Raw genomic sequence first — 26,131 nt, 5'->3', positions numbered from 1 at the left:
AGGAAAGATATTCAGAGATGTGCACGGCCAGGAATTTGAAGCTCTTGACCCCACCATCGACCCGTTAATATATACGGGGCTGTGGGTCACCATCCTACCCCTTCCAAAGTCCACAAAATCAGTTCCTTGGTTTTGCTGGTGTTGAGGGCCAGGTTATTGCGCTGGCACCATATGGTCAGTCGGTCGATCTCTCTTCTATACTCTGACTCGTCACCATCAGTGATACATCCCACAACAGTGGTGTCGTCAGCGAACTTGATGATGGTGTTCGCACTATGACCGGCTGCGCAGTCATGAGTATAGAGTGAGTACAGCAGTGGGCTGAGCACGCAGCAGGGGTGAATGACACTGAAATGATTCAAGAAGCATTGGCATAGAGGACCTTTCTGGAGGACAGCCCATAGACCAGCTTCTGCAGTTCCTTCCCACACACTAAAGGTGGCCAGAAAGATTGGGCAGCTGGTCTTGTGGTGCCATCTACTGACAGTACAGAGACACTACAGTGCAGTTCCCCAGCCTCTCCAGACAGCGGTGAGATTGGACTTTGCAGATACAACAAGAGCCAAACAGGCTCGTTTTCCCACCCAGCCCACACCGATCAGCGATCACCCCATGTCTACACTATCCTACACACTAGGCACCATTTACCGTATTTACCGAAGCCAATTAAGCTTCAAATCAATCCATACGTCTCTGTGAGAGAGTGTGCATGTGTGTGTGTGTGTGTGTGTGTGTGTGTGTGTGTGTGTGTGTGTGTGTGTGTGTGTGTGTGTGTGTGTGTGTGTGTGTGAGTGTGTGTGTTTGTGTGTGTGTGTGTGTGTGTGTGAGTTTGTGTGTGTGTGTGTTTGTGTGTGTGTGTGTGTATGAGAGAGTGTGTGTGTGAGAGTGTGTGTCTGTGTGTGTGTGTGTGAGTGTGTGTGTGTGAGTGTGTGTGTGTGTGAGTGTGTGAGAGTGTGTGTGTGTGAGTGTGTGAGTGTGTGTGTGTGAGTGTGTGTGTGAGTGTGCGTGTGAGAGTGCGAGTTTGTGTGTGTGCGCATGTGTTTGAGTGTGTGTGAGAGAGTGTGAGTTTGTGTGTGTCAGTGTGTGTGTGTGTGAGAGAGAGAGTGTGTGTGAGAGAGTGTGTGTGTGTGTGTGTGTGTGTGAGAGAGAGTGTGTGTGTGTGTCAGTGTGTGTGTGTGTGAGAGAGAGAGTGTGTGTGAGTGTGTATGAGTGCGTGTGTGTCAGTGGGTGTGTGTGTGAGTGTGTGTACCAGTGTGTGCATGCTTGTGTGTGTGTTTGTGTATCTGTGTAAGTGCGTGTTCGCCCATGTATTCTCTCTCATTCTCTCTCCCACTTTCCCTTCATCTCCTTCTGCCTCTCCCACTCTGTTTATCTCTCTCTCTATCTCTTGTACTCTCTCTCTATCAATCCCTCTATCTCTTCCTGTCTCTCTCTCGGTATCTCTCCCTCCCTCCCACATATATATATATTCCACATGTCTGTCTGGATGTGGATCATCTGTGGGGAGGTAAGAGATGGTCTTGGCATAATATTCGACACAGACATTGTCCACTGAAGGCTGTTCCCTCTATTTCTCTCTCTCTCTCCCTCACTCTGTCTGTCTCACCCTGGCTGTGTGCGTCCGTGTGTGCCAGAGAGACTCACATAGTATGTGTTTGCCGTGAGAGTCAGACTGTGCTGTAATTAGCCCGGTGCCAGACGGCAGCGTGTGTATGGACCTACATTGCTGAATAATAAACAAAGATGGGGATTGATGGCCTGAGGGTGGGGGGGGGGTGGGTGGGTGGGGGGGGGGGGGGGGGCTCCACACGGAACACAGGAAGTCCAGGCACTCGGAGTGACTGATAACAATATCTGTAGGCAGAGGCCACCTCACCCTAGCAGCGGTGAGAGTGCCGCAGGGCAGCATGGAGTCACAGAGACTGAAGGGTCTTGACCTGAAACACCACCCATTCCCTCTCTCCAGAAATGCTGCCTGTCCAACCTAGTCACTGCAGCACTTTGTGTAAACCAGCATCTGCAGTTCCTTCCTACACATTATCTCCCTCCCCTCACTCTCAGTCAATTCAATTTCAATTTTTCAATTTTCAATTTAAAAAACTTTATTGGCATGATAAAATACATCGTTATATTGCCAAAGTATAAAACATGACATACATATTTATAATGCATAAGTATAAATACAAGTATACAGTGCATGGATAGATATGTCCCTGTACATAAACTCGCAATAGACCTATAGCCCTTTATTGATTGCTACACGTTCTTGTAGCTGTAAGCAGTACAACACAATAGCAAGTTTAGCAATTCAATATTAATTTCTTAGTTACACAAAAATTCTGGAGAAACTCAGCGGGTGCAGCAGCATCTATGGAGCGAAGGAAATAGGCAACGTTTCGGGCCGAAACCCTTCTTCAGATTTCTTAATTTATAATTTTAATATAATTATAATATTAATTTCTTAGTGTCAGTTAATGTCTCTCTCTCTCTCTCGCCCACTTTCTTCCTCATACGTTGTCTGGAGATTCTCTTTTTCGCTCTATTTCATATTCTCTGTCTCTCTCTCTCTCACTCTCTCTCTCCAGAGATGCTGCCTGTCCCGCTGAGTTACTCCAGCATTTTGTGTCTATCGTCAGTGTAAACCAGCATCAGCAGTTGCTTCCTACCCAGAGACTGCAACCTCCACGTGCCTTTGGTCCTTGTTTCCGACATTTCTAAGCCCCACGCTCGTGTGAAGCCCAGCCCGCTGTACAATGTGGACACAAATAGATAGTTTGCACACTATGACTTCATGCTCATAAGTGATAGAAGCAGAATGAGGCCATTCAGCCCATTCGCAACATGCGATGGTATGTTGGCATTCATAGCAAGCGAATGGTATGTTAGCAATCATAGCAAGAGGATTGAGGATAGGAGCAAGGAGGTTCTACTGCAGTTGTACAGGGGCTTGGTGAGACCACACCTGGAGTATTGCGTACAGTTTCGGTCTCCTAATCTGAGGAAAGGCATTCTTACCATAGAGGGAGTACAGAGAAGGTTCACCAGACTGATTCCTGGGATGGCAGGACTTTCATATGAAGAAAGACTGGATAGACTCGGCTTGTACTCACTAGAATTTAGAAGATTGAGGGGGGATCTTATAGAAACGTACAAAATTTTTAAGGGATTGGACAGGCTAGATGCAGGAAGATTGTTCCTGATGTTGGGGAAGTCCAGAACAAGGGGTCACAGTTTAAGGATAAAGGGGAAGTCTTTTAGGACCGAGATGAGAAATTTTTTTTCACACAGAGAGTGGTGAATCTGTGGAATTCTCTGTCACAGAAGGTAGTTGAGGCCAGTTCATTGGCTATATTTAAGAGGGAGTTAGATGTGGCCCTTGTGGCTAAAGGGATCAGCGGTATGGAGAGAAGGCAGGTACAGGATACTGAGTTGGATGATCAGCCATGATCATATTGAATGGCGGTGCAGGCTCGAAGGGCCGAATGGCCTCTTCCTGCACCTATTTGCTATGTTTCTATGTTTCTATTAAGTCTACTTAAGTTCGTTGTTGTCTACAACCTCGCTCTGGCAGCTCCTGCGACGGCGCTGGTGCCAAAGTGTAACGGCCCTGCTGTTCCTTTGGATCGATCAGTGACGTGGAGAGGGGGGACGTGCTGCATGGGCAACAGCCTGTCCTCCATATGACATCGATCGCCCAGGCTTGCATCCACCCGACCAGGATGCATCACCCATGGTCAGTCATGACCGAGAGGGGCCTACTACTAGATGCTGCCTCACACCCGCTAAGTTACACCAGCATTTGGGTGTCAACCTTTGATTTACCAGCATCTGCAGTTCTTTCTTAAACATAATATATATATGATGAAGGATCAGGCAGCATCTCTGAAGAAATAAGGACGGGAGATGCTGTGGTTGTGTCTCTATGCTGCATCACTAAACAAAACCTCTGTGCAATGACAATAAAGATATCTTATTATTATTAAAATAAACTAACTGAAACTAAACTGAAATTTACAATGACACTACCAGAACTTGAAGGCCTGAGTTACAGAGAGAGGCTTCCACGTTGTATCTCTAAACTGAACTTGGACACACTAGAGGCAGGAAACATGATATGACAGTGGCCAGTAATGCACTAACGGGGCCAGGCGGAGGGGGGGAGGGGGGTTCCTGGGGGCCAGTCTGCTGTCCTGTCCTTGCCCAGGGGTGTGGGGGACGGACGCAGCTCCCTGGGGAGGGGGTGGTGGGCGAGGGCAGAGGGAGGGGAGGGGAGGGGAGAAGAGCAGAGATACAGGGGGCAGCAGACATCGCGCTGACTCACACCTGAGCTATGACAAGGTCGGACACACATTCCTCTCATGCTATGCTCCACACATTCCACTCTGGGGCGGCGGCTGTTTGTAATCACCCAGCACTTGCTTTCCCCGCTGTCCCTCTAACCCCTACATCTTCCTTAGTCCCACACAAGCTTATAGACAATAGACAATAGGTGCAGGAGTAGGCCATTCGGCCCTTCGAGCCAGCACCGCCATTCAATGTGATCGTGGCTGATCATCCCCAATCAGTACCCCGTTCCTGCCTTCTCCCCATATCCCCTGACTCCGCTATTTTTAAGAGCCCTATCTATCTGAGTTGGATGATCAGCCATGATCATATTGAATGGCGGTGCAGGCTCGAAGGGCTGAATGGCCTCCTCCTGCACCTGTTTTCTATGTTTCTATGTTTCTAGCTCTCTCTTGAAAGCATCCACTTTTTCTCACAGAGTTGTGAGTCTGTGGAATTCTCTGAGAATTCCACAGACTCACAACTCTGTGAGAAAAAGTGTTTCCTCGTCTCCGTTCTAAATGGCTTACTCCTTATTCTTAAACTGTGTGTGGCCCCTGGTTCTGGACTCCCCACCCCCCACCCCCCACCAACATCGGGCACAGAAGACCGCGGACACCCGCATATGTTTCACAACCAAGCCCAGGCTCGCCCCCTGCCAGCGATCCCGTGACTCGGGGGCGCGCCGGGAATCCCGTGACTCAGGAGCGCGCCCAAGATGTGAAAAAGCCATGAAAGGTTCCGCTATAGGATGTTTGGTTTCAGTGAAGCGGCTGGGCTGTGGGGAAGAGAGTGTCTGAGACCGGGGAGGGGGGGGGAGAGTGTGTGAGAGAGGGAGCCGGGGACAGTAACAGCAACAGTAACCATGCTGTGAATGTCCCCGCCTGACACACTGTATCCGTCTGTGTTGCCATTTACACTCAGACCGCAGCGGAGCCGCGTCTTTGTAACATGTTGTTGCAACTCCACCCCTTGTCTGTTACACTGTTTATCTAATCTGTATCTCTCTGTCTGTCTCTCACACACACACACACACACACGCCTCTGCCGCCCAGTTCCTGACTCTCTCTCCCTGTTCACTCACTGATCTCTGGAGGGATTTCTCCCCTGGTCGGACCCCCCTCCTCTCCTCTCCTCTCCTCTCCTCTCTCTGTCTCCCCCCGCGGCTCCCATGAAGGGTCCCGGGACACGGCAGCGATGCGCCAGGTCGCCTCTCCGGCCCGTTCTGCTACCGATACCGTTACTGCTACTGTCCGTGTGTCAGGTACGTCCCGGGGGGGGAGTTAGTGTGTGTTTTTTTGGGGGTGAGTTAGTGTGTGTTTTGGGGAGAGGGGGGGGGGGTAGTGTGTGTTTTGGGGAGGGGGGCGGTTAGTGTGTGTTTTGGGGAGGGGGTGTTCGGGGGAGGGGAAAGGGACTTGTGAGGTGAGTGTGTGTTTTAAGGGAGCGAGGGTTATGGATGGGGGAGAGTATATAATGGGGAGCGGTTGGGGTCGAGTGCTTGGGGGGGGGGGGGTCGCGGGGTTGAGGATAGGGGAAGGAGGTGTTTTGGGGAGAGGGGGTTGATGATTGTCGGGGGGGGGGGGGATTGAGGACTGTGGGTGCTTTTGGGGAGGGGATAGACAATAGGTGCAGGAGTTGGCCATTCGGCCCTCCGAGCCAGCACCGCTATTCAATGTGATCATGGCTGATCATCCCCAATCAGTACCCCGTTCCTGCCTTCTCCCCATATCCCTTGATTCCGTTAGCCCAAAGAGCTAAATCTAACTCTTTTGAATGCATCCAGCGAATCGGCCTCCACTGCCTTCTGAGGCAGAGAGTTCCACAGATTTTCACTCTCTATGTGTAAAAGGTTTTCCTCATCTCAGTTCTAAATGGCCTACCCCTTATTCTTAAACTGTGTGTGGCCCCTGGTTCTGGACTCCCCCAACTTCGGGAACATGTTTCCTGCATACAGCGTGTCCAATCCCTTAATAAGTTTCACTCACCAACTTCGCCCTTTGTAATAGATGGTGTTGAATGTTGCCTGTTACAGCCCGTGCCGGTAAATCTACTGGAGGTCAATGATGTTTGGGGGGGGGCGGTGAGGGGGGTGGAGGAGAGAATGGGACATTGGAATACCATCCTGCAAGTTGCATTTCAATGAATTACATGAGTATGCAGTTACAAAACCGGGTGATATAATCCGGGGCCGCAGCGGTGGAGTTGCTGCCTCACAGCGCCAGAGACCCGGGTTCGATCCCGACTACGGGTGCTGTCAGTACGGAGTTTGTACTTTTCTCCCCGTGACCCGCGTGGGTTTTCTCCGGGAGCTCTGGTTTCCTCCCGACACTCCAAAGACGTGTTGTAGTGTTGTAGGTTAATTGGCTCGGTATATCCCGAGCGGGTGTAGGGTGCTGTTAGTGTGCGGGGAGTGGGTTAATGTTTTAATGCGCTTTACGTATGGGAAGGAACTGCAGATGCTGGTTTACATTGAAGATAGACACAAAATGCTGGAGTAACTCAGCGGGACGGGCAGCATCTCTGGCGAGAAGGAATGAGTCGAGACCTGCATTTAAATCCCTCTCCTCCCCCAGTCTGACTCAGGCTGGTGTATTGATTGCTAGCCCTGTCTGGCCAATTTAGTTTGCTTTAGCGATACAGCGCGGAAACAGGCCCTTCGGCCCACCGAGTCCGCCCCGGCCGGCGATTCTCCACTATCCTACACACACTGGTGAAGCCAAATTAGCCTACAAACCTGTCCGTCTTTGGAGTGTGGGAGGAAACCGGAGCACCCGGAGGAAAACCCACGCGGGTCACGGGGAGAACGTACAAACTCCGGACAGACAGCTCCCGTAGTCGGGATCGAACCCGGGTCTCTGGCGCTGTGAGGCGGCAACACTACCGCTGCACCACCGTGCAAAGTACTCTGTGAATTAACTTTTATTTCTTTCACCTCTCGCCTTCAAGCCATGTCCCTGGTTTGCATCTTGCAATGGGGACGTGTGTGGAGACTTGGAGTGAGTAAGGATACAAACAGGAGGGGAGGGGGCAGTTCAGACACAAACAGCTGGAGTAACTCAGCGGGACAGGCAGCATCTCTGGAGAGAAGGAATGGGTGGCGTTTCGGGTGGAGAATTTTCTTCAGACTGGAAACACTTTAACTCCCCCTCCCATTCCCACACTGACCTTCCTGTCCTGGGCCTCCAAGAGTGAGGCCCAGCGCAAATTGGAGGAACAGCACCTCGTATTCCGCTTGGGCAACTTACACCCCAGCGGTATGAACATTGACTTCTCTAACTTCAAGTAACCCTTGCTTTCCCTCTCTCCATCCCTACCCAGTCCCAGTTCTCCCACCAGTCTGACTGCCTCCTTGATTACATTTTAGGCCTCGTTCCCCTAACTAACGATGATCTATTGTACATTTTTCCTTGACTCCCCTTTGATCTCTCGTTTTCACACCTCGCCCTTCCATATCTCTCGTTTCCCTCTCCCCTGACTCTCAGTCTCAAGATGAGTCTCGACCGGAAACGTCACCCATTCCTTCGCTCAAGGGGTACTCCAGCACTCTGTGTCTATCTTCGGTTTAATCTGCAGTTCCTTCCGACACATACAAACAGTAGTGTTATTATAGCCCTGTCCCACGGTACGAGTTCATTCCAAGAGCTCTCTCTCCCGAGTTTGCCCTGATTCGAACTCGGAGATTTACAGTAATGGCCGCTCGTCGGTACTCGGGGCTCTCGTGGACATTTTTCATCATGTTGAAAAATCTTCACCAGTCTTCCCGTGCTTCCCTGCCGTTAACGAGTCTTCCCGAGTACCTGCCGTTAGTGCTAAGAGACGTCCCCGAGCTCCGACGTACCCGCTATGTTCATTCTCTGTGCTTACCACGAGTTTGATTTTTTTTAAACTCGGGAGAGCGCTTGGAATGAACTCGTACCGTGGGACAGGGCTTTAAGCTCGGGAAGACTCGTGAAGATTTTTCAACATGATGAAAAATGTCCACGAGAGCCCCGAGTACCGACGAGCGGCCATTACCGTAAATCTCCGCGTTCGAATCAGGGCAAACTCGGGAGAACTCTTGGAATGAACTCGTAGAGTGGGATAGGGGGTTGAGTTTGAGTTTGGGCTTTCAGGAGGTGAAAGTTGAACATCAGACCGGATAGAATTGGAACAGGCAGCAGAGAGAGGGTGTTGATCAGGAGAGGAATAGATGGGGTAAACGCACAATCTTTTTCCAAGTGTAAGGGAATCGAGAACCAGAGGGCATAGGTTTAAGGTGAGGGGGGAAAGATTTAATAGGAACCCGAGGGGTAACTTTTTTAGACTTATTATTGTCACGTACTGAGGTACAGTGAAAAATCTGCTTTGAATGCTATCCAAACAGATGTGTAAGAAAGAACTGCAGATGCTGGTTTAAATCGAAGGTAGACACAAAATGCTGGAGTAACTCAGCGGGTGAGGCAGCATCTCTGGAGAGAAGGAATGGGCGGCATCGCCCATTCCTTCTCTCCAGAGATGCTGCCTCACCCGCTGAGTTACTCCAGCATTTTGTGTCTACCTCAGATCAGATATATCGTGCATCATTACAAGTGCAATAGGCAGAGCAACGTGGATGGTACAGAGTGTGGAATACATGTATCGGAAGGAACGGCAGATGCTGGTTTAAACCAAAGACACACACAGACTTCAGACCAGTGTGAGGAAGGGTCTCCACCTGAAACATCACCCATTCCTTCTCTCCAGGGATGCTGCCTCACCCAGATAAAACTAGGATGCTCGAACAAAGTGCTGGAAGAGCTCAGTGGGTCGGGCAGGTTCTGTGGTGGGAAATAGACAGGGATAACATAGAACTGACATGAACGGGTGATCGATGGTCGGTGTGGACTCGGTGGGCCGAAGGGCCAGTTCCTTTGCTATATCTTTCAATCGATCATTTAAATCAATCAATGGGCCAGACGCATGCGCGCGCGTGCGTGTGTGTGTGTGCGTGTGTGTGCATGTACGTGTGTGTATGCAGCTGTATTTCCCCCAGTGAGTGTAAACACAAGCTGTGTAAACACGCTCGCATTGTCTAATGGAGTCACGTTGATGCTACCTCTCCTGATCCACTCTGTATTCTGCCTGTCGTGGGCCAATTGAGTGAGCGATGGATTTTGCTTCCTGTGCCAGACGTGCAGAAGGTTTTTTTGTTCGTGAGCAGCATAATTGGCACAGAGAAAGCTAACACTTGACAAACGGCCATGAGTCAAAGAGTATTAAATCCAATGAGAGGCCCAATGGATGAATGGCCTTGAGTCGAGGAGCAACAAAGAACCCTCTCTTCTGTCCCTAACCTTGCCCATTTCTCATCTGAAGGTTGCAGGTTCGAATCTTACTCCAGAGAGTTTTCCGGAGTTTCCCCAATGCACGGAAGGGGGTTGTCCACCTCATCCGTTCACCAGAACATTCCCACTGCTGCCGCCTACACCCCGTCTTAAGGGGTTGGACAGGCTAGATGCAGGAAGATTGTTCCCGATGTTGGGGAAGTCCAGAACAAGGGGTCACAGTTTAAGGATAAGGGGGAAATCTTTTAGGACTGAGATGAGGAAAACATTTTTCACACAGAGAGTGGTGAATCTCTGGAATTCTCTGCCACAGAAGGTAGTTGAGGCCAGTTCATTGGCTATATTTAAGAGGGAGTTAGATGTGGCCCTTGTGGCTAAATGGATCAGGGGGTATGGAGAGAAGGCAGGTACAGGATACCGAGTTGGATGATCAGCCATGATCATATTGAATGGGGGTGCAGGCTCGAAGGGCCGAATGGCCTACTCCTGCACCTATTGTCTATGTTTCTATGTCTTGCATTCGCCCACGCACCTGGGCCAACTGATGTGGGTGGAAAGTGGAGGGCCTGTTCCACTTGGCCGTCATTTGCGCATCACGCCCGAGTGCCGTTTCTAAACAGCTGCTTCCTCTTGGATCAAATAGAGTCACAAGACTTTGCCTCCCCTCCCCACCCCCCACTGTTCTTTGTTCTTACCCTTGGACGCAGCCCGCGGCCTCTGCTCAGCTTGTCTCCCGTCGGCTATTCCATGGTTTCCCACGCTAGTTGGAGTTTGGCACGGATACCCTCCCCTGGGACTTCCCCGTTGTAAACCTCCCCGGCCCATATGCTTTTGGTTAAAGACTTAGTTGACTCATCCTCCCACTTCTCTGGCTGGCCCTGCTCCTATTGAAGGGCCCTTTGCCCACTCCAGGTTCATCCTAACGAAACACATTCCCACCAACTATCCCCCAGGTAAAGGTCACTCGTTCTCCTGTCCACCGTGAAGAAGGTTCCTTGCAGAGTCACGGAGAGGTATGGCGCCAGAGCAGGCCCTTCGGCCCGTCGAGTCCGCACCCACCCATCAGATAGGATGAGAATTTTTATACTGACGAATTGTAATGTTTATGTTGGCCTAAAATAGGACACCTTGATAGTGGCCTCTGTGATGTTCAAAGGAAAGACTCTGAACTCTTGAACTGCGCCCATCCAAGCCTACAGCGCCAGAGACCCGGTTCGATCCTGACTACGGGTGCTGTCTGTACGGAGTTTGTACGTTCTCCCCGTGACCACGTGGGTTTTCTCCGGGTGCTCCGGTTTCCTCCCACACTCCAAAGACGTGCAGGTTTAGGTTACTTGGCTTGGTATGAATGTAAAATGATCCCCAGTGTGTGTAGGATAGTGTTAATGTTCAGGGATGGCTGGTCTCGGCACTGATATCTTTGGGACGACAGATGGCACAATGGGCTAAGTGTTCGGCTGGCGACCGGAAGGTGGCCGGTTCGAATCCCGCTTGGAGTGCATACTGTCGTTGTGTCCTTGGGCAAGACACTTCACCCACCTTTGCCTGTGTGTGAATGTGTGTGAGTGATTGGTGGTGGTCGGAGGGGCCGTAGGCGCAGATTGGCAGCCACGCTTCCGTCAGTCTGCCCCAGGGCAGCTGTGGCTACAGAAGTAGCTCACCACCACCGAGTGTGACTGAGGAGTGAATGAATAATGCGATGTAAAGCGCCTTGAGTATTAGAAAGGCGCTATATAAATCCCATCCATTATTATTATTATTATTATCTTTGCTCCGCTACGGGATCTTTGGTGCGGAGACGGAAGCCGGTTACGGAAATGGGGCCGAATATTACCCATGAATCTGCCCATGACCGTACAATGTCTTTTTCGTCGAGTGGACCATCTTGCTCGCTAATGACCTCAGACAGGGCTTGTTGTTCTAGTCCCTGCCTCGACTACCTCCTCTGGCAGCAAAGTTCCGTATTCCCACCAACCTCTGCGTGGGGAAGTTACTCCTCGCGTTCCTATTAAATCTTTCCCCTTTGACCTTCAACCTATGTCCTCTGGTTCTCGATTCCCCGACTCTGGGTAAAAGACTCTGTGCATTCACCCTGTCTATTCCACTCATCATTTTATACACTTCTAGAAGATTATCCATCATCCTCGTGCACTCCATGGAATAAACTCTGAGCCTGCCCAACCTCTCGATCGAGTTTCTGTCGTCAGAGGGTGGTGAATCTGTGGAGTTCATTGCCACAGACGTCTGTGGAGGACAAGTCATTGCGTATGTCTAAAGCGGAGATTGATGGGTTCTTGGTTAGTTATGGCGTCAAGGGTTTTGGGGAGAAGGCAGGAGAATGGGGTTGAGAGAGAAAGATAGATCAGCCATGATCGAATGGTGGAGTAGACTTGATGGGCCGAATGGCCCAATTCTGCTCCTATGTTCAGGTCCTTGGTCTTATGGCCTCCCCCAGTAGCTTATTAACAAATGCTCAGATGACTCTGCAATGTGTTATAGAAACTTTTTTCTAGAGCCCTGGCAACATTCTCGACAGTCTTGTCTGCATTCTAAGTTGAGTGGAGTCTATTTTGATCGACACCTATTTCCCAACATATGATGAGTGTTTGATTGTTCTCGCTGGAGTTTAGGAAGAGGGAGTGGGGAGGAGGGGAGGGCCTCATTGAAACTCACAGAACAGTGAAAGGCCTGCATAGAGTGGATGTGGAGAAGATGTTTCCACTAGAGAGAGAGAGTCGAGGACTAGAGGTCACAGCCTCAGAATTAAAGGACGTTCCTTTAGGAAGGAGATGAGGAGGAATTCCTATAGTCAGCGGGTGGTGAATCTGTGGAATTCATTGCCACAGAAGGCTGTGGAGGACAAGTCAGTGGATATTTTTAAGGCAGAGATAGATAGATTCTTGATTAGTGCCAGTGTCTGGGGTTACGGGGAGAAGGCAGGAGAATGGGGTTAGGGGGAAGAGATAGATCAGCCATGATTGAATGGCGGAGTAGACTTGATGGGCCGAATGGCCTAATTCTACTCCTGTCACTTATGAACATTTGCTCAGATAACTCTGCAATGTGTTCTAGAAATCCGTTCTGTGGGAACTCCCGTGGGTTTCCTCCGAGTGCTCCGGTTTCCTCCCACATCCTAAAGGACCTGTGGGTTTGTAGGTTAATTGGGCCTCTGTAAATGTGTGTTGGGAGTGGATGAGAGAGAGGGATAACATGTATGAGCGGGTGGTCGATGGTTGGCATGGACTCTGTGGGCCAAAGGGCCTGTTTACATGCTGTGCCTCTGAACTAAACTAAGTCACTCACTGGTGAGATCCAGTTTTCATGCCTCTTGCTGAGGGCGTTCAGAGGGCAGTTGAAAACAGTACAGTCATAGCTCGGAGTTAACATTTCTTCCTACACGCTGTATCTCCCAAACCCACCAGCAGATCTAGCCACTACCTGCTCATCTGCTCTGTTCTGCTGTGTGTGTGTGTGTGCGTGTGTGTCCGACTGTGCGTGTGTGACTGTCTGTCTGTGTGTGCCTGTGTGTGTCTGTCTGTGCGACTGTCTCTGTCTGTGTGTGTCTGTCTCTGTGTGACTGTGTCTGTCTCTGTGTGACTGTGTCTGTCTCTGTGTGACTGTCTGTGTCTGTGTGACTGTCTGTGTCTGTGTGACTGTCTGTGTCTCTGTGTGTCTGTCTCTGTGTGACTGTCTGTGTGTGTGTGTGTGTGTGTGTGTGTGTGACTGTCTCTGTCTCTGCGTGTCTGTCTCTCTGTGTGTGTGTGTGTGTGTGTGTGTGTGTGTGTGTGTGTCTCTGAGAGAGACTGCAGCACCCACTCTCTGAGTCCTCCTGCTCTCTGCCTCTACATCCATGTTTTAACCCAAACTGGCATTCATTAGTTCTATATATCTCTCATTTCCCTCTCCCCCGACTCTCAGTCTGAAGAAGGGTCTCGACCCGAAACTTCACCTATTCCATTTCTCCTGAGATGCTGCCTGTCCCGCTGAGTTTCTCCAGCATTTTTGTCTACCTACGATTTTCCAGCATCTGCAGTTCCTTCTTAAACATCCAGCATTTTGTGTCTGTTTCTGGTATAAACCAGCATCTGTAGCTCCTTCCTGCAGGTGAATTGACTTCCCGAGTGTGTTGGATAATGCAGATTAGCTCCTTCCCCACACTGGCACTTTCTAAGCCCCTTTTAAAAGAGTCTGGGGACTTTCCGACTGTTCTTTCAGCTCTCTGATTTGTGGCCCGTGTCTCGGGTCCAGGAGGGGGTGGGGGGAGGGGAAGGGGGATGAGAGTTACAAGTTCACTTCGGCTCGCGGGGGGGGGGGGGGGGGGGGGGGGGGGGGGGCCTCTCTGTCTGCCCGCTCGGTCCCAAAGGGGTTTTGTGTACTCCGGCAATGATTGTGGAAATTGCATCAGCTGTGGATTTAAACTGCGAGTTGCAACCTGCCCAAAAATAGCCAGTGTAGGAAGCAAAATCTCTTGGCTCTGGCCCACCAGTGCTGTCTGCGTGACTGTCCCTGCTCAGACATGGGTGTCATTGTCACAAAATGCTGGAGTAACTCAACGGTTCAGGCAGCTTCTCTGGAGAGAAGGAACGGGTGACCTTTTGGGTCTAGAACCTTCTTCAGAGCATTTCTAGATACAGCACTCCCCCCCCCGGCCCCCTCTGGCCACCCACTCATCCTTAGAAACATAGAAAATAGGTGCAGGAGTAGGCTATTCGGCCTACGAGCCAGCACAGCCATTCAATATGATCATGGCAGATCATCCGAAATCAGTTTCCCCCGTTCCTGCTTTTTCCCCCATATCCTCTGACTCTGTTAGCTCTAAGAGCTAAATCCAACTCTCTCTTGAAAACATAGAAAATAGGTGCAGGAGTAGGCCATTCGGCCCTTCGAGCCTGCACCGCCATTCAATATGATCATGGCTGATCATCCAACTCAGTATCCCATCCCTGCCTTCTCTCCATACCACCTGATCCCTTTAGCCACAAGGGCCACATCTAACTCCCTCTTAAATATAGCAAATGAACTGGCCTCAACTACCTTCTGTGGCAGAGAATTCCACAGATTCACAACTCTCTGGATGAAAGGGTTTTTTCACATCTCAGTCCAAAATGGCCGACCCCTTAGTCTTAAACTGTGTGCGACTACTGGTTCTGGCTCGTGGCCCTCCATGCCCTCATTTCTTCCTCATTTCTCAAGAAAGACTGGATAGGCTCGGCTTGTACTCGCTAGAATTTAGAAGATTGAGGGGGGATCTTATAGAAACTTACAAAATTCTTAAGGGATTGGACAGGCTAGATGCAGGAAGATTGTTCCCGATGTTGGGGAAGTCCAGAACAAGGGGTCACAGTTTAAGGATAAGGGGGGAATCTTTTAGGACCGAGATGAGAGAAAACAAATTCACACAGAGAGTGGTGAATCTGTGGAATTCTCTGCCACAGAAGGTAGTTGAGACCAGTTCATTGGCTATATTTAAGAGGGAGTTAGATGTGGCCCTTGTGGCTAAAGGGATCAGGGGGTATGGAGAGAAGGCAGGTACAGGATACTGAGTTGGATGATCAGCCATGATCATATTGAATGGCGGTGCTGGCTCGAAGGGCCGAATGGCCTACTCCTGCACCTAATTTCTATGTTTCTATGTTTCCTCCACCAAAGTCCCTCAAAATCACCTCCACCCCCTTCAAGGCCCGGAATGGGATAGTATCTCCCCCCCCCCCCCACCCCCCACTTCTGAATCACGCCCCCCCCTCTATTCCCATACGATACAAATGCTTCTCGGTGCCACAGTGAGGGCTGGCGTTCAGAGAGCACTTTCCTCCGTCTCTTTGTTTCCCTGCCAAGGACATTTCGTCCTCTTTATTGGAGAAGTTTCCAAGTTGTAGATTTTTTATTTTTTTTTGTAACTCTACCACAGAGACGTTTAATAGCAGCGAGGAATTTAACCGATGTGCGTTGCAGGTGGAAGTCTCTGAACGTGCGAACTCTAACTTAACCCCGCGTTGGAGTGGCGTTCAGTTTATTGCCACGTGTACCGAGGTACAGTGAAAAGCGTCTTGTTGTGTGCTCTCCAGCCAGCAGAATGACAATACATGATTACAATCAAGCTATTTATACGAGTCTGCTGATCTAAGATCCCAAGAGTCCGTTTCCCACCCCCGCCCTCCCGCTCCCCTTCAAGATTCAAGAGAGTTTATTGTCATGTGTCCCAGATAGGACAATGAAATTCTTGCTTTGCTGCAGCTCAACAGAATATAGTAGGCATGAATACAGAACAGATCAGTGTGTCCATATACCATTGTATAAATATATACACACATGAATAAATAAAACAGATAAAGTGCAAATAAACAGATAATAGGCTATTAATGTTCAGAGTTTTGTTTGAGTTGAGTTTAATAGCCTGATGGTTGTGGGGAAGTAGCTATTCCTGGACCTGGATGTTGCAGTCTTCAGGCTCCTGTACCTTCTACCTGAAGGTAGTGGGGAGATGAGTGTGTGGCCAGGATGGTGTGGGTCCTTGATGATGCTGCCAGCCTTTTTGAGGCAGCGACTGCGATAGATCTCTTCGCATCCAGTGATAAAACCCTATCGGTTGCCAGAGACCTGAATCGCTGCTGTAACTCGTATTTAAGGTGAGGGGAGAAAGATTTAATAGGAACCTGAGGGCTAACTTTTTCTCATTAAGGGTGGTGGATGTATGGAATCAGCTGCCAGAGGAGGCAGGTACTATAACAGCATTTGGACAGGTCCATTTCCTTCGCTCCATAGATGCTGCCGCACCTGCTGAGTTTCTCCAGCACTTTTGTCTACCTTCCATGGAAAGGACAGGTTTAGAGGGATATGGGCCAAACCAGGGGTGGGGAACCTTTTCATGTTGGAATGCCGCATTAAATTAGCTGTAATCTAATAAGGCCGCATCCAAGAAACTTCAATTGGATATACTTCAAAATGTACATTATTTTGTTAAAATAGCCCTCATGACTTACTAATGGTTTAATTGTGGCCGTCATTCGGGGAGGATTATTTTGTTGAATCTTCATTTACTCTTTGGTATTTTAAATACGTTCATTTTAAGTTTAAAATAAAAATAATAAAAGACAAACAAAAACATATTAATAATAATAAAAAGATTTGTTCTACAGAATTTGGATTCATTCAAAAGGCCGCACCTAATGGCTTAGAAGGCCGCAGGTTCCCCACCCCTGGGCCAAACGCAGGCAGGTGGACGAGTATAGGTGGGGCATGTTGGTCGGTGTGGGCAAGCTGGGCCGTCTCCACACTGTATAACTCGGAGCTTCAGACGTTCAACTTTAGAGATACAGCGTGGAAACAAACAGGCCCTTCAGCCCATGAGTTGGATCAGAAAACAATGAGATCGGGGGTAGATAAAAATGCTGGAGAAACTCAGCGGGTGAGGCAGCATCGGTGGAGCGAAGGAAATAGGCAACGTTTTGGGCCAAAACCTAAAACCCTTCTTCAGACTGATGTGAGGATGGGAGGGAGAACGGATCAGGGGGATGACTGGAGCTGCGGATTTTTAAAAGAGCGATTTTTATTTCTTGAAGTGGTGTGTGGACAAGATGTCTGGTGACTGAGCGGTTGTGTTAGAATGGGAATAAGTCTGAGTTGTAGATCTCCCTCTGACTCAGTGCAGCCATGCTGCTGCCAAGAGTAGTCCTGGAAAACTAATCTTTGTCAGATCCATGATTGCCAGCTGGAAGAAAGATCAGAAGCTGCTGCTTTTATTTTATTTTTAATTAACTTTAAGACGTTATTCAATGCCTGAGGGAGGCATACAGCACAGATCCAATCTCTTTGGCCAGCTGACCATTCTTACGCTAATCTGACTCTAATCCTTTACTCCTGTCAACTCTCATCGAGTCGTAGATTCATACAGCATGGAAACAGGCCCTTCAGCCCATAGGGGCACAAAGTGCTGGAGGAACTCAGCGGGCCAGGCAGCATCTCTGGAGAACATGGATAGGAGACATTTCAGGTCCGGACATTTCTTTGACATGGATAGGTGACGTTTTGTGTCAAGACCCTTCAGGTCCCCTATCCATGTTTAGTTCAGTTTAGAGAACTTCTTCTTTTGTGTGGCGTGCACAGTCTAAAATTGTTGGACAACTTGTTCTATTTGATCTTCTGTTTGTGCACGTTAAGTTGATTGCATTAGTCGAAACAGGGCGGACCATGTGAAGGTTGCAATCTTCTACCCCAGTTTAGAGATACAGCATGGAAACAGGCCCTTCGGCCCACCGGGTCCGCGCCGACCAGCGATCCCCGCACATTAACACTATCCTACACCCACTAGGGACAATTTTTACATTTATACCAAGCCAATTAACCTACAAACCTGCACGTCTTTGGAGTGTGGGAGGAAACCGAAGATCTCGGAGAAAACCCACGCAGGTCACGGGGAGATCGTGCAAACTCCGTAGTCAGGATCGAACACAGGTCTCTGGCGCTGCATTCGCTGTAAGTCAGCAACTCTACTGCTGCTTTAGGGTAGTGCTACCGCTGCCCTAAGAGGGTCCCAACCCAAAACATCCCTTTAGATTCCAACCCGAAACGTCACCTATCCACGCTCTCCAGCGATGCTGCCTGACCCGCTGAGTTACTCCAGCACGTTGTGTTCTTTTGTGTATTGACCAGCATCTGCAGTTCTTTGTTTCTACCCTTCGGCCCAACTTGCCCATGCTGACCAAGATGCCCCTGCAAGATGCATCTACACTAGCCTCACTTGGCCCAGGTGCCACCAAACCATTCCCACCCATGCAGTTGTCCCAGATTCTTCCTGTTGCCCGCACTCCAGGGGCAAGTTACAGCCACCAAATAACTCGTCAAACGCACGTCTTTAGTTTTTAGAGTTATCTCTTCTTTTTAGTTTAGAGATACAGGTTGGGTCCTTTGCCTCACTGAGTTCACGTCAGCCAGCGATCGCCCCGTACACTAGCACTATCCTACACACTAGAGACAAGTTTACAACTTGCCAAAGCCAATCTACCTACAAACCTGTACATCTTTGAAATGTGGGAGGAAACAGCACCAGGAGTAAACCCACGCGGTCACACGGAGAAGTACACACTCTGTACAGACAGTACCCATAGTGGGATCGAACCCGGGTCTCTGGCGCTGTGAGGCATCAACTCTACCGCTGCGCCACCGTGCATCTATTGCCACCGTTGAAGAAGTGTACACCAACATCAGACCCCAAACGTCACCTATTCCTTCTCTCCAGAGACGCTGCATGGCCCGCTGAGTTACTCCAGCTTTTTGTGTCTATCTTCGGTTCAAACCAGCATCTGCAGTTCCTCCCTTACATGAATGAGTTGGATCAGAGAACAATGAGATAAGGGAAGTGACTGGAGCTGTGGATTTTTTTAAAAAGCCACTTTAATTTCTTAACAAGTGGGACCCGTTGGGTCCCTGTCACATTGGAGGCCTGGTCCCCCAATGCAACCTGTTCCCCAATGCAATATTCCACCACTAACCCATAGCCCCCACGGGAGATGTGGTCCCCCAACTCCTCCAACCCGTTGCGGAATGTAAAATTCCAGCACTCCCCTGCCTCCCCCAGCACTGGACTTAAAAAAAAATAAAAAAATCCAATTGCAATTCCCTAATTGCAATACCAATTCGCCCTTCCCCTCCTGTTCTGCCAGGAGCTGGAGTAAGTGTTGTATGATGGCAACATTGTTGCAAATGTCAGGTGGAGGACTGTGATATCCCATTCAGGTGAAAAGGGTTTCCGGTATTGCAACTTTGTATCAAAGTTTGTTGGAAGCTGGCAGGAAGGATTTTAACAGTAAAAAATCTTGTTAAAGTTTTGTAAACCTTGAAATATCATTAACTTGTGAAATATAACCTCAAATGTGAAGAAACGTGATACGAATTCCCACGGGAAAAATCTGAGTAAGTTTCTGCAAATAATTTTCGTGCTATTGTGTACCGTTTTGGCATAGCTCCTGAGATCACAGACAGCCAGAAAAATAAACAAGTCGAGACTTTTAATAGTATATAGATGTGGTGTGGACATGAAGTATGGTGACTGAGTGGTTATGTTAGAAGGGGAATGTGGGAGATCGGTGGGAGGAATCGGGGTAAATCCCACCACAACTGCTGATCCTACAACAAATCCGACCACATCTGTAGGAATGAGCGTAAAACCCCGCCACAACTGCTGAAGAATGAACGCTATTAATCATTCACATCTGGCGTTGTGAGCCATTGCCAGATGTTGTGGAAGCACTGGATTAACATTAAAACCCAGATGGTTTACACAAGTACTTTGTGGGCGGAAATATTAGCTCCAGAGTGATGGCCATTACGCTGTTCTGATCTGCCCTCTGAAACCCCCTTCAAACTTTAGTGTGGATACAGACCCTTCGGCCGACCAAGGACTTGATGGGCCGAATGGCCTAATTCTGCTCCTATCCTTTATGAACACGAACCTTGACCTTACCCTGGAGTCAAGCACACATGGTCTGAAGAAGGGTCTCGACCCGAATTGTCACCCATTCCATCTCTCCAGAGATGATGCCTGGCTCGCTGAGTTACTCCAGCATATCGTGTCTATGGTGTAAAGCAGCATCTGCAGTTCCTTGCTGTGCAGACTCACTGGTTGTGTTCAGGCTCATCGTCCAGCTTGTCTTCTCCTTCCTACACACTTTAGACATCCTTCAATTGCCTGTCCTGTCTCCAACCCCTCTCAGTGAGTCTGCAATAAGGTCATATGGGATAGGAGCAGAATTAGGCCATTCGGCCCATCCAGTCCTCTCTGCCATTCAATCATGGCTGATCTATCTCTCCCTCTCAACCCCATTCTCCTGCCTTCTCCCCATAACCCTTGACACCCGTACTACTGAAGAATCTATCTATCTCTGCCTTAAAAATATCCATTGACGTGGCCTCCACAGCCTTCTGTGGCAAAGAACTCCACCACCTCCAGTTTAAATTCCATTTGGAATATTTTGGAGGACCAAGGAATTTCTTTAGTTAGAGGGTGGTGAAAGAAGATTCACCACCCTCTGACTAAAGAAATTCCTCCTCATCTCCTTCCTAAAGGAACATCCTTTAATTCTGAGGCTATGACCTAGACTCTCCCACTAGTTGAAACATCCTCTCCACATCCACTCTATCCAAGCCTTTCACTATTCAGTACGTTCCAATGAAGACCCCCTCATCCTTCTAAACTCCAGTGAGCACAGGCCCAGCGCCCGGGCATGTTTTGCTCACTTTTAGCTCAGAGACCTATGGCCTGGAAGTGGAGAGGTTGAGGAAGGGGAGAGGGGAGGGCGATTTCTGTAAGTTACAAGCACTAAATGTCTCTCTCTTCTTCTTCCAGCTGTCCAGCCAGGCTCCAGGAGGTAAGCTTTGATGCACATGAGATCCAGATTATTTCTGGGCAAAGATAGGAGACCGGGGGAGGGGCAGACCTGCTGGGACTGAGTGTCACCTTAGTGTGTCCAAGTATTGCACCTCTACTCCCTTCCCTCCCCTGAGCAGACACTCAGTCCCCCTCCCATTCCCACGCTGTCCTTTCTGTTCTGGGCCTCCTCCAATGTCAGAGTGAGGCCCAGCGCAAATTGGAGGAGCAGCATCTCATCTTTCGCTTGGGTAGCTTGCACCAAAGATCCTATAGATAGGATCTTTGGTGCAGACTCAGCAAGATAGACCACTCCTGCTAAATCCAATGGGCTGACGTGTAGTACGCAACGGAGCGGAACGTGGGCCTTTTTTTCATCCATTTCAGTAACCCGACCCGACCCGACTCGCAGTGTAATCAACGTTGCGGGGGAACAGTTTGTGTTAATAAATTATAATTCTGAAAATGAGAAGATTTTTTCCAAAGAACTTTTATTTTTACGAGGATGTTTCCGTAACCGGCTTCCGTCTCCGCACTAGTATCTTTGCTCCGCTACGGGATCTTTGGTGCGGAGACGGAAGCCGGTTACGGAAATGGGGCCGAAAATTACCCATGAATCTGCCCATGACCGTACTACATCTTTTTCGTTGAGTGATCTATCTTGCTCGCTATAGGATCTTTGGCTTGCACCCTAGCAGAATGAACACTGACTTCTCTAACTTCAAGTAACTCTTGCTTTCCCTCTCTCTCCACCCCCCTCCCCCACCCTAGTTCTCCGACTATTTCCACCGTCCTCCTGATTAAATGTTACTGATTGTGTGCCTCGTTGTCACCTTCCCCTCAGCTCACAATGAACCGTTCTATATCTCCTTGGTCATCGTCCCCTTTGATCTGTGTTTTCTATATATCTGTCTCCCTCTCTCCTGACTCCTAGTCCTTCTGCAGTTCCTTCCAACGCATTCTCCCTCTCCCCCTCTTCTCTTTTTAACTTTATTACATATTTCTCCTCTCCCCCTCTGTGCTGCCCATGGATAGTTCCTCGTATAATAAAGTTCTACTAAGTTTGGGGTGGGATGGGGACTGGGAAACACTGCCTGAGTCTTGGCCAGTCCACAGTAAGGCTCGGCCTCAGCATGGTGACCCAGCCAGACGGGTGATGTGTGTGTGTGTGTGTTCCCGCAGTCATACCGTTTGAGGAGGTGTGGAACCGGAGCTATTGCCGCACCATCGAGGTGCTGGTGGAGGTTGTGCGGGAGTTTCCCACCGAGTCCGAGTGGATCTTCAAGCCCTCCTGCGTCCCCCTCCTGCGCTGCGCTGGCTGCTGCGGGGACGAGAAGCTGCGATGTACAGCACGGGACGTGTACAACATCACCTTACAGGTGAGGGTATATCATCACCATACAGGTGTGGGGATATGTACAGCATCACCATACAGGTGTGGGGATATGTACAACATTACCATACAGGTGAGGTGACATGTACAACATTACTGTACAGGTGAGAAGAGATGTACAACATTACCATACAGGTGAGGGGTATAATGTCACCTTACAGGTAAGGGGCATGTACAACCCTCACCATCAGTTTAACCATCGGTTAAAAATAGCAAATTGTCCCTAGTGTGTAGGATAGTGTTTATGCAGTGATCGTTGGTCGGCAAGGACTCGATGGGCCGAAGGTCCTGATTCCCGGCTCTATGTCTAAAGTAAACTAAAGTAAGAGTAAAAGACTGCGGGCGTGTGGCTGGGTGACTGACTCGGGTGACGGGGGGGGGCTCGGTGCTGAGCGGGCGGCTGTGGGGAAAACCCCTCGTGCTTCAAGGGTAACCAACCTTCAAACGCCCGGTGTTTTCCAGGTCATTAAGTTAAAGCCTTTGGAGCAGGTGACCAGGCCCGAGGAGATGACCTTCATGGAGCACAGTAGCTGTGAATGCCGGTGAGCAAGGTGTGGGGTCGGTGGGTGGTCTAAGTGCTGACTTGTTAAAGTGGGGAGAGGGGAGGGAGGGCTCGTTCACAGGGTTCTCTCCAACCCCCTGCCCCCACTCCCCCCCCCGACAGGAACCCTCCTCCAGAGAGAACAGTTAAAGAGTCTGAAGAAGGGTCTCGACCCGAAACGTCACCTATCCCATCGCTCCATAGACGCTGCCTCACCTGCTGAGTTTCTCCAGCATTTTTGTCCATCTTTGGGATGTGGGAGGAAAACAGAAAAAACCCACAGAGTCACATGGAGAACGTGTAAACTCCACATAGACAGCATTCTAAAGTCTTGTGAACGCCACTCCCTGGAGCCAAAACTCAAAGTGCTGGAGTAAGTCGGTGGCTCAGGCAGCATTTACTGGAGGACATTTAGTTTAGTTTGGAGATACAGCTTGGAAACAGGCCCTTCGGCCCATTGAGTCCCCACGCCTGCTAGCAATCACCCCGTACTCTAGCACTATCCTACACACACTGGGGACAATTTACAGAAGCTAAAAAATCTACAAACCTGTACATCTTTGGGATGTGTGACGAATCCGGAGCACCCGGAGAAAACCCACGCGGGTCACGGGGAAAGCGTACAATCTCCTTACAGACAGCACCCGTGGTCAGGATCGAACCTGGGTCTCTGCTGCTCTGTAATCGTGCCGGCCCTTCCCTTGTAACAGATTCAGACATAACTTAGAAAAAGTGCTGGACATGTATTTAAACGAGATATTTACAGGGTCATAAGGTCAGAAGGAATAGGAGTAGAATTAGGCCATTCGGCCCATCAAGTCTACTCCGCCATTCAACCATGCCTGATCTATCTCACCCTCCTAACCCCATTCTCCTGCCTTCTCCCCATAACTCCTGACACCCATACTAATCAAGAATCTATCTATCTATCTCTGCCTTAATAATATCCACTGATCCAGCAGGGCTATTGTTAGAGGAGAAAAGAGTTGGATAGCAGTCAGTGCTAGCAAGCATAAGATGGGTAGAATGGCCTCTGCTGGAGGTGTATTGTATTACATTTCCCTCTTATATCTCTCCTCTGTTTCAGACCAAGGCGGAAACGATTGAAAGGCGACAGGTACGTAAATCCCAGTATTGGTTCAACATCCGAGAATGTATCTGGAAATCTCTTTGACGTTCGCTGGAACTTTAGAATGATGAGAGGGGATCTTGTAGAAATTCTTAAGAGATTGGACTGGCTAGATGCGGAAAACACGTTCCCGATGTTGGGGGAGTCCAGAACCAGGGGTCACACACAGTTTAAGAATAAGGGGTCAGCCATTTTGGACTGAGATGAGGAAAAGCTTTTTCACCCAGAGAGTTGTGAATCGGTGGAATTCTCTGCCACAGAAGGCAGTGGAGGCCGATTCACTGGATGTTTTCAAGAGTTGGATTTAGCTCCTAGGGCTAACGGAATCGAGGGATATGGGGAACGGGGTACTGATTTCGGATGATCAGCGATGATCATATTGAATGGCGGTGCTGGCTCGAAGGGCCGAATGGCCTACATCTGCACCTATTTTCTATTGCCTGATGGGAGAGGGGAGAAGAGGGAATGTCCAGGCTGAGACTGGTCCTTGGTTATGCTGCTGGCCTTGCCGAGGCAGTGAAGTGTAGATGGAGTCAATGGAAGGGAGGTGGTTTTGTGTGATGGTTTTCTAAGTTTTACGAAACGGGCAAATGGTTTCTTTCAGGAGAAGCGGCAAGAGGAGAGGTCAACGGAAGAGGATCAAGCTAGACGATGAGCCTGAACACAACCAGTGAGTATGCAATTGGTTTACAGCGAAGATAGACACAAAATGCTGGAGTAACTCAGCAGGACAGGCAGCATCTCTGGAGAGAAGGAATGGGTGACTTTTCCGGTTGAGACCCTTCTTCAGACTAAGATTCAGGGGAGAGGGAGACAAAGAGAAATGGAAGTGAGATATGGAAATCTGAAGTCTTTTTTGTTATTTAATATCAAATATAAAAGATATTTTAGATAAAAATTAGAAAGATATTTGAGTCTGAAGAAGGGTCTCGACCCAAAACGTCGCCTACTCCTTCTCTCCATAGATGCTGCCTCACCCGCTGAGTTTCTCCAGCATTTTTATGCTGGAGAAAGAGATATGGAAGGGTATGGTGTGAAAACGAGAGATCAAAGGGTATCATGCAGTCAGTCCATGCGTACAGAAGATACGAGGAACAGCAGATGCTGGGGTCTTGTGTAGAACTTGGATCTTTGGGGCAGCACAGTAGCGCAGCGGTAGAGTTGCTGCCTCACAGCGCCAGTGACCTGGGTTCGATCCTGATTACGTGTGCTGTCTGCGCGGAGTTTGCACGCTCTGCCCATGACCGGGTTCATCCGGTCTATTCCCCTCGTGATGTTATGCACCTCGAAGACACTGAGCCAAAAGATATCCCCTCCCGATGCACACTCTCTCTCTCTCTCTGTGTCTCTTCCTTTTCAAGATGCCCCACAGTGCGGAGAAAGAGACCCCAGACAGCGTGAGAGAAGGGGGTCGTTGGTGGACACGGGGGCCGGTGAACCGAGATACCGTCTGAACCGCGGGGAGACTTTGAAGAGGAAGTGTGTCGGTGCCAATGAAGAATGGTGATGGCTTCCGTCTGCTGCAGGGACAGAGAGAGGGGGGGGGGGGGGTTGGGGACTGTGGGGAATGATCCTTGTACTTCCTGATGTGACTATCCTCGGTGAATGGGAGCCCTCTCACGGAGGAAGTGGGGAGGGGAGAGGAGGAGGAGATAGCAATCAGGAGCGGGTCCCTCTTACAAACTTTCAAAACAGTGGCTTCACCCCACACCCAGAGCAGCTCCTATCCATCAGTTTCAGTGTAAACGCTGGCCCAGCGGTAGAGTTGCCGCCTCACAGCGCCAGAGACCCGGGTTCGATCCTGACTATGGGTGCTGTCTGCACGGAGTTTGTACGTTCTCCCCGTGAGCTGCGTGGGTTTTCTCCGGGTGCTCCGGTTTCCTCCCACACTCCAAAGACGTGCAGGTTTTTAGGTTAATTGGCTTCGGTAAATTGTCCCTAGTGTGTGTAGGATAGCGTTAATGTGTGGGGATCGCTGGTCGGCGCGGGCTCGGTGGGCCGAAGGGCCTGTTTCCAAGAACCCCGACAGCCCTTTCGGGTTAGGCAGAGATTCACTCGCACCTCCTCCAACCTCATCCAC

General features: G+C 49.5%; 1 protein-coding gene across 1 annotated transcript; it reads left to right on the top strand.

Moving 5' to 3' along the window:
* Nucleotides 1–5,074: 5,074 nt before the first annotated feature.
* On the top strand, nt 5,075–25,597 carry LOC116967915 (vascular endothelial growth factor A-like). The gene is made up of 7 exons (XM_033014576.1): nt 5,075–5,587; nt 20,968–20,989; nt 22,171–22,367; nt 22,844–22,923; nt 24,010–24,039; nt 24,656–24,721; nt 25,413–25,597. Exons 1-7 carry the CDS (start codon nt 5,495–5,497, stop codon nt 25,450–25,452), a joined length of 528 nt encoding a protein of 175 aa, XP_032870467.1. The 5' UTR covers nt 5,075–5,494; the 3' UTR covers nt 25,453–25,597.
* Nucleotides 25,598–26,131: the final 534 nt, after the last annotated feature.

This window comes from Amblyraja radiata, chromosome 41 (assembly GCF_010909765.2).
Source record: "Amblyraja radiata isolate CabotCenter1 chromosome 41, sAmbRad1.1.pri, whole genome shotgun sequence".
Taxonomy (NCBI): Eukaryota; Metazoa; Chordata; class Chondrichthyes; order Rajiformes; family Rajidae; genus Amblyraja; species Amblyraja radiata.
The sequence above is the reverse complement of the archived record's forward strand: the minus strand, read 5'-3'. Positions and strand labels throughout refer to the sequence as shown.

What these genes read in the sequence shown, in the direction of transcription:
- LOC116967915 (XM_033014576.1), top strand. Translation starts at nt 5,495, where the DNA reads ATGAAGGGTCCCGGGACACGGCAGCGATGCGCCAGGTCGCCTCTCCGG. An exon ending in GTCCAGCCAGGCTCCAGGAG is followed by an intron (nt 20,990 to 22,170) that starts GTAAGCTTTGAT and finishes GTGTTCCCGCAG; the next exon opens with TCATACCGTTTGAGGAGGTG. An exon ending in CACAGTAGCTGTGAATGCCG is followed by an intron (nt 22,924 to 24,009) that starts GTGAGCAAGGTG and finishes CCTCTGTTTCAG; the next exon opens with ACCAAGGCGGAAACGATTGA.